Here is a 6,422-nt window from a genome sequence, read left to right on the forward strand (position 1 = left end):
TATTTTTAGATGTAGGGAGGATAAAAAAAAAAATAATGAAAAGCTAATGGAGAAAATGGAGGAGCGCTCAAAATAAAATCTATACAAGATTGAAGACGTATGGATGTGTCATACTGAACTGAAGCAGTTGCTTGAAGTGACCTTGTAACATGAAGACGGCTTACACTCACCAACGAGAATGTAAAACTATACACTGTTGTTTTAGTTGGTTTATTTCAATACCTAATCTATTCCACTGTATATACTTCTACTACACTGTATTTACTCAATACTATGTATTGAGCATTTTTAATCGTAATATTTTATGTCTACTCTGTAACTTCGTCTGCTGCTGCTTCAAACAAATGACCCCCGAAGTATAAAGGTGAATAAAGTATATATCTACAAAACAAATAACTTTAATAGGATTAGTGGAAATAAACTAATGTTGGGATCACTATATTTAAAGATTGTATTACTGTAAACAGGCCCATTTATAGTTCATTAGTGGTTAAATTACTATTTAGAATACACAAGTTGATCGAGTATCACCTGAAGGGAGCTGACCGTGTTTCACGGTGACGTATTATCTTTTTACCTAAATAAAGCATCAGTGTACCACGTGAACCCGATTCAGCTGACACGCACTAACCCCACAAAATAAACTTGTAGTAGTTTTAAGTGGTGGGAGCTGCCGTCTTTGTTCTCCTGCGCGCGCACAGCATGGAGACACATCCGTCTTCATAGTGCAGCTGCAGCCAGCTCCCCCCCCCCCCTCCCTCCCTCCCCCGCCTCGCCCCGCCCCGCCCCCCTCTGCGCGATCAGTCCGCGCAGGCGCAGTAGCTCCTCTGTGCGCTCTACTGTTTGCATTGTGTCTGAACTGCCGGCGAGCTTTAAAAAAATATATTAAACCCACCGCGGCAATGTCGGGCAGGTCGGTGCGCGCGGAGACCCGGAGCAGGGCGAAAGATGACATCAAGAGGGTCATGGCCGCTATTGAGAAAGTACGAAAATGGTAAGAGCGAAAGGGAAAAGAAAGCCAGGCTTCGTTATCTAACACGAGAGGGAAAAAAAAGGCTTGGGCTTGTTGGGGGAGGAGAGGGAAAGGCAGCGAGGGATGAAACGGAGGAGACATTTGAGCGAGCGAATGGTGGGGGGGGGATTCACGGCAGATGAACAAGCGGCTCAGGTGCACCGGGGCGCACTAGTCTTGTTCACCGCCGCAGCCCGTCGTACTACACGTAGCCCGGTGTTTGTTCCTCCGTTAACGGCACACGCGCGCACACACACACACACACACAGAAAGGGTTGAACCCAGAAGCCATTTCGTTGCAGTCACATGAAGCCATTGCTGCTCGTTGTTTGGCGCCCGGCGGCGTGGTTTTCCCCCTTTTTTCTGGCGGGCGGCGGTGATAAAACCCACAATAACTGCCTCGAGAACGATTTCGGAGTAGTTTAGTCCGCGTGGAGTTTAAATGAAGCGCTTTGAGTCGCCCTTTCGGGCCGGTAGAGACGGGCGGCTCGGTGGGGGTTGGGGAGAGGGGAAGTAGGCTAACACGTAGCCTCAACGTCTAGCACTAAAACACACTTTAAACACACACTCCGGACCGAATAACAACACGTTTCACGTCGAGGGTGCGTTGTTTAGTTTGATTTAGGTGCGTAACCCCGCCCAGGGGGAAGCATTTATGTGGTGTGGTGTTGTTTTTTTATCAGGCGGTTTAATCGAACGTCCCCAGGTCAAAGTCAACAGAAGTTGGTGGTTTTGAAAATAACGTTTATTTAACGGCTGAATTTCAAAATAAAAGACATCACTTGACTTAATCTTGAGCTTTAAGGTACAAATACGATAACTTTTTGATTGTTAACATTTTGATAGATATTTTTGTAGGGTGGTTTATCTCATGTGTTGCTGATGTAATATAAGCCCACACTGTATGCTAAGTTAGCTAAACTAGCTTTAAGTTTTTATTGAATTTCACTAGTACAATAATTATATTTTATACACTACATGTATAATCTATTTAAAGAAATATGAAGTGTTATGTTGTACCAACATAAAAACAACCATTTTATTGAGACAATGATTTTAAACTATCAATTGTTAACATCATACCTCCTGCTGTGTAAATCATAATATTTCCATTCTCACAAAGGTATTAAGTCATTTGTTTAATGATAAAAGCCAAACACTCACTAGTTGTACCCTCTAAAATATAACAAATTGCCTAATATCATTCAACGCCAGTCATTTAACAAAGTTATAATTGGATCTGCAAAAATTAAATGGCCAAAACAAAGTGGTCCATTAAAAGAGTTATCAGAGAACATTTCAACTCGAATCACTGAAGTGTCTTTGTGTTGCATTCGTAGAGTTTAGTCCTTCTTGACTCGGGGCGAAGCGATAAAGCATAAATAATGTGATGAAGCAACGCGGTGGTTTCCTTCTGTCCCTCACAGGGAGAAGAAGTGGGTGACGGTGGGGGACACGTCCCTCCGCATCTACAAGTGGGTCCCGGTGACGGAGCCCAAATCAGACGACGTGAGTCCGGGAGAACGCCGACACCTTTGATCGCTTTTCTCTGTCCTGTGTTTAAAAACTCTTCCCCCCCCCCCCCTCCGCTTGCAGAAGAACAAAAACAAGAAGAAGGGCAAAGATGAGAAATACGGCTCCGAGCTGACGACCCCGGAGAACAGCTCGTCCCCGGGGATGATGGACATGCACGGTACGCCCTGAATGACCGTTGATCGACTGAAATGAAGACAAACACCAAATACAGTCTCCGTTCCCGTCACTGTTGTCCTTAAACAAAACCAGTGTTTGTTGGGGACTTTTTTCATCAGTGGTTTTGTGTCGGGTGGGAACCAACTAATGCGTCTCTCTCTGTCTCTGTCTGTCTCTGGTTGTCTCTGTCTGTCTCTGGTTGTCTCTGTCTGTCGCTGGTTATCTCTGTCTGTCTCTGGTTGTCTCTCTGTCTGTCTCTGTCTGTCTCTGGTTGTCTCTCTAGATGACAACAGCAACCAGAGCTCCATCGCCGACTCGTCCCCGGTGAAACAGGAGAACAGTTGTAGCACCAGCCCGGCGCCGGAGCCCGCCGCCACGTCTCACCGCGACAGCAGTGAGGCCAAAGGCGAGCAGAGCCCCCCCGACAGCAAGCGCGGTGAGACCACACACACACACACACACACACACACACACACACACACAACCTGACCTAAACATCTCCTGCAGTGGACAGGTCATAGAGCGACAGCTGATCTGCCACCTCCTGTTTTTGTCTCCATGGCGACCGATGGCGTCACGCTGAGAGTAGATGGGGTGGGGCTTCTGCTCGGTTCACCCCGGCTTCAACCGACAACTTCGTCTCTCTGATTGAAAGTTAACATGTTGGTCGTTTGTAACGTTACGACACAAAAGCTGCTCATCATTCTTTTATCTTTTTGATTTGTCTTTACATCCTGGAGCCCGAGGCATCGTCTTCAGAATCAACCTCCTGATGGGAGGAAATAGGATTTGTAACAGACGATTCCACAGTTTAAGAAGCTGGAAACTGTATTTGAGGTTTTTTACTTGAAAAACGGTTTGAAGTTATCGCGTTTTGAAGCTTCTGCACTACTGCTATAACAGAAATGAGCTCTCGAGGGGACAATTTCTCATTCTTTCGTCCAACCAGCAGTCTAAAATATGAAGAAATAATCTATTAAAGAAGAACTTGCGACTGGCCTTCAGTCCCAGGTGGCTGCAGTTCTCCACTCCGCCACGTGGGGTCGCTACAGAGCCACGTGAGAAACGTGTTTTGACGTGTCGTTCCACTCCCCAGGTAAGACCCCCCCCTCATCAGAGACCTCAGAGAGAGCCCCGAGCGCCAAGAGGGACAGTGTATCCTCAGGGGAAAAGGACTCCACGGACAGCAAAGCCACTCAGGTACGAACACCTCCACATTTCACAGGTAACTGAAATGAGGAACATTTGATACGAGTGTTAATCAGATAAATCCATCACCTGAATCCAGAGAAACTTCCTCAAAGATTTGTACTTTTTCATACTTTTTTAGGACGATGTCCACTACAAAACTTTAAAAGTTTGAATTCTGAAGGGCAGAAAAATAAAGCATTGAATGTTTTTGAGAATCGTCATGTGACGTACTTTTGTTTGTGTTTTCTCTATTGGTCCTTTTAGGACTTGGAGGAGGAGGCCCCGCCCACCAAGAAGAGCAAAGTGGAGCCTTCCTCTCAGGACTTTGATGAGAGTTAAATGTTTGGGGTCCTTGCTCCTCCCCTCCCTCTATTAACTCTAGATAAATTAGGGCTAATTGATCCCCCCCTCTCTCTCACACACACACACACATACACACACACACACACTCACTCCTCTGCCACAGAGGGAGAATGGATATTACCTCTATTCGCTGGTCCCCCTCCGTGCTTCCTTCCAGTTCTCCACACGTCTTTCACCGATGCCAAGAGAAGCTCCCAACACCTGGGGTGGGTTGTAATGGGGGGGGGGGTCCTTCAGGCCGACTACTGACCTGCCTCTGTGACCACGAGGAGTTCCCAGCGGGGGTCTGAGCTGGGGAGCTGATCTGAGAGCGTCTCTCTGCTAGCGGTTTAGCTCGGGATACTCGAGAGGCTAACCTCAGATCAGCGGCGGGGGGGCCTCCACCCTGAGACCACGTCACTTGAACCCCCCACCCCCCTTCCGACTCGCCTCCTGTTAGTCTAATGTTGTGTATTTGTTAGGGTTTATTTCTCAGGAGGGTCAATGCACTGTTATGGTTTGGTTTGTCAGTCGATCGCAGGTTTTGCTGCTGCAGTGGACGTCTTCTTTTCTCCATCCACACGTGTCCCTGCCTCGTTAGACGTAGTTTGTGGTAGAAGAAGGCGCCGGTACTGCTCGACACAAGTAGAGGTGACGGTCCCGAAGGCCTCGAGTCGCCTCGTTTCAGGTCAAACAGGTTCGAAATTTAAACTTTGGTGCCATGTTTTTTTGTTTTTTTTTACCTTATAATCATCACTATTTAGTATTTTCTCATATTAATAATCGACTGCAAAGCTTTTGTTTTGATTTTAAATGGGGGTTGAATCATCCTTGTGTACACAAAAGTGTGCTAAAGCCAGAGGGCATGGTTAGCTTAGCTTAGCATAGAGACTGGAAACCAATGGGAAAGCTAGCCTGGAACCCGCCTCAAACTGCTACTTCGTCTTCTTCGTATTGTGCTTTTATACCAATGCAACACGCGCGGCATGTTGTTTTAAGCGGTGGTCTTCGGAGGTGCTGGTAGGCGGACTGAGTGACATAACGATGACGTCATAGTTCCTTTGGTCTCTGCTCAAAGTGACACATTGTTGTTTTTACATGGCGTGACGCGTCGAGCCGTTTCCTGGTCGGACTACTTTCTTTTAAAATAACGTGTTCAATAGCCAGCCTTTTAATTGGTGGTTTCTGACATGATGCTAAGCTAACAATCCCCTGACTGTAGCATCATTTACTGTACCAACATAAAAGCCCCCCCTCCCCACCCACTGCAGAGCGATCCCTTTTTAAAATGACTTGGAGACTGGACTGAGAACACTACACAGAGGGAAACCTTTTATCTTCTGGACTTTTCAAAGCTCCCCTCCCCAGCTCGTTTCTACTTTAGGGGCTTTTTATCCCCCCCCCCCCTCTCCTCCAGTAGAACCCGACCGGTCTCCACTACTTCTCCACCACAGAAGGGTCCGGTGGTTCTGATCCTCCTTCAAGGTGCTGTCTGTTGGCTGAATCCACACATGGCACCAAGCTCCCGGTGTACTGGACCTTTATGCACACACACACACACCCATATATATATATATGGGTGTGTGTGTGTGTGTGTATGTGCATAGTGTGGATTCAGACCTGTGACCTCTAACGTACGACCTCACCGTGTTCGCTCCATTACATCCACTGGTGATTCGTGGGCGGTTGAATCGCAGCAAACCAATGACTTCATGACGCGACCTTTTGGGGAATATTTCACGGCGTCGATGACGTGGTCAGATGTGGACGGCGAGGACGAGGAGAGAAGGGAGGTCTGTGTCCCGAGGATGGATTAGCATATACCTCATTCCCAGTCCAGCAGCGCTGGAACTTAAAATGCTATCGTATCGACATTAACCGCTAGAAGCATTACGTACACTCGAAAGAAGAGAATCTCACTTCTGTTGTAGCTTTCACCCGATTGAGCCGATTGCTTCTAGTTTGCTCATAAATGTGTTCAAAAAAACTAAAAAAAGAGCTGTGAGATATAAAATGTTTTTTTTCCTTGGGACCATTTTGTTTCACTTTAGAACTTGTACAGATTTATGGTTTGGTTTGACTTATTTATTCCATCAGTAGTTGGTTTTTATCATGTCCAATGGTTTTTGTTTTCTTAATAAAATTCACAAAAGTTGTTTCATGTTTCAATGTTTGGACGCATGTG

The 6,422-nt window shown here is 46.4% G+C and overlaps 1 protein-coding gene across 1 annotated transcript; it reads left to right on the forward strand.

The window, feature by feature from the left end:
- The first annotated feature begins 816 nt into the window (after positions 1-816).
- Positions 817-6,393, forward strand: bcl7a (BAF chromatin remodeling complex subunit BCL7A). The gene is made up of 6 exons (XM_037484364.2): positions 817-994; positions 2,440-2,521; positions 2,609-2,705; positions 2,988-3,140; positions 3,801-3,904; positions 4,160-6,393. Exons 1-6 carry the CDS (start codon positions 903-905, stop codon positions 4,232-4,234), a joined length of 603 nt encoding a protein of 200 aa, XP_037340261.1. The 5' UTR covers positions 817-902; the 3' UTR covers positions 4,235-6,393.
- Positions 6,394-6,422: the final 29 nt, after the last annotated feature.

This window comes from Pungitius pungitius, chromosome 18, assembly GCF_949316345.1.
Source record: "Pungitius pungitius chromosome 18, fPunPun2.1, whole genome shotgun sequence".
NCBI lineage: Eukaryota > Metazoa > Chordata > Actinopteri > Perciformes > Gasterosteidae > Pungitius > Pungitius pungitius.

Coding starts and splice junctions, on each gene's coding strand:
- bcl7a (XM_037484364.2), top strand. CDS start 903: ATGTCGGGCAGGTCGGTGCGCGCGGAGACCCGGAGCAGGGCGAAAGAT. Junction 2,706..2,987: donor GGGGATGATGGACATGCACG/GTACGCCCTGAA, acceptor TTGTCTCTCTAG/ATGACAACAGCAACCAGAGC. Junction 3,905..4,159: donor CGGACAGCAAAGCCACTCAG/GTACGAACACCT, acceptor TGGTCCTTTTAG/GACTTGGAGGAGGAGGCCCC.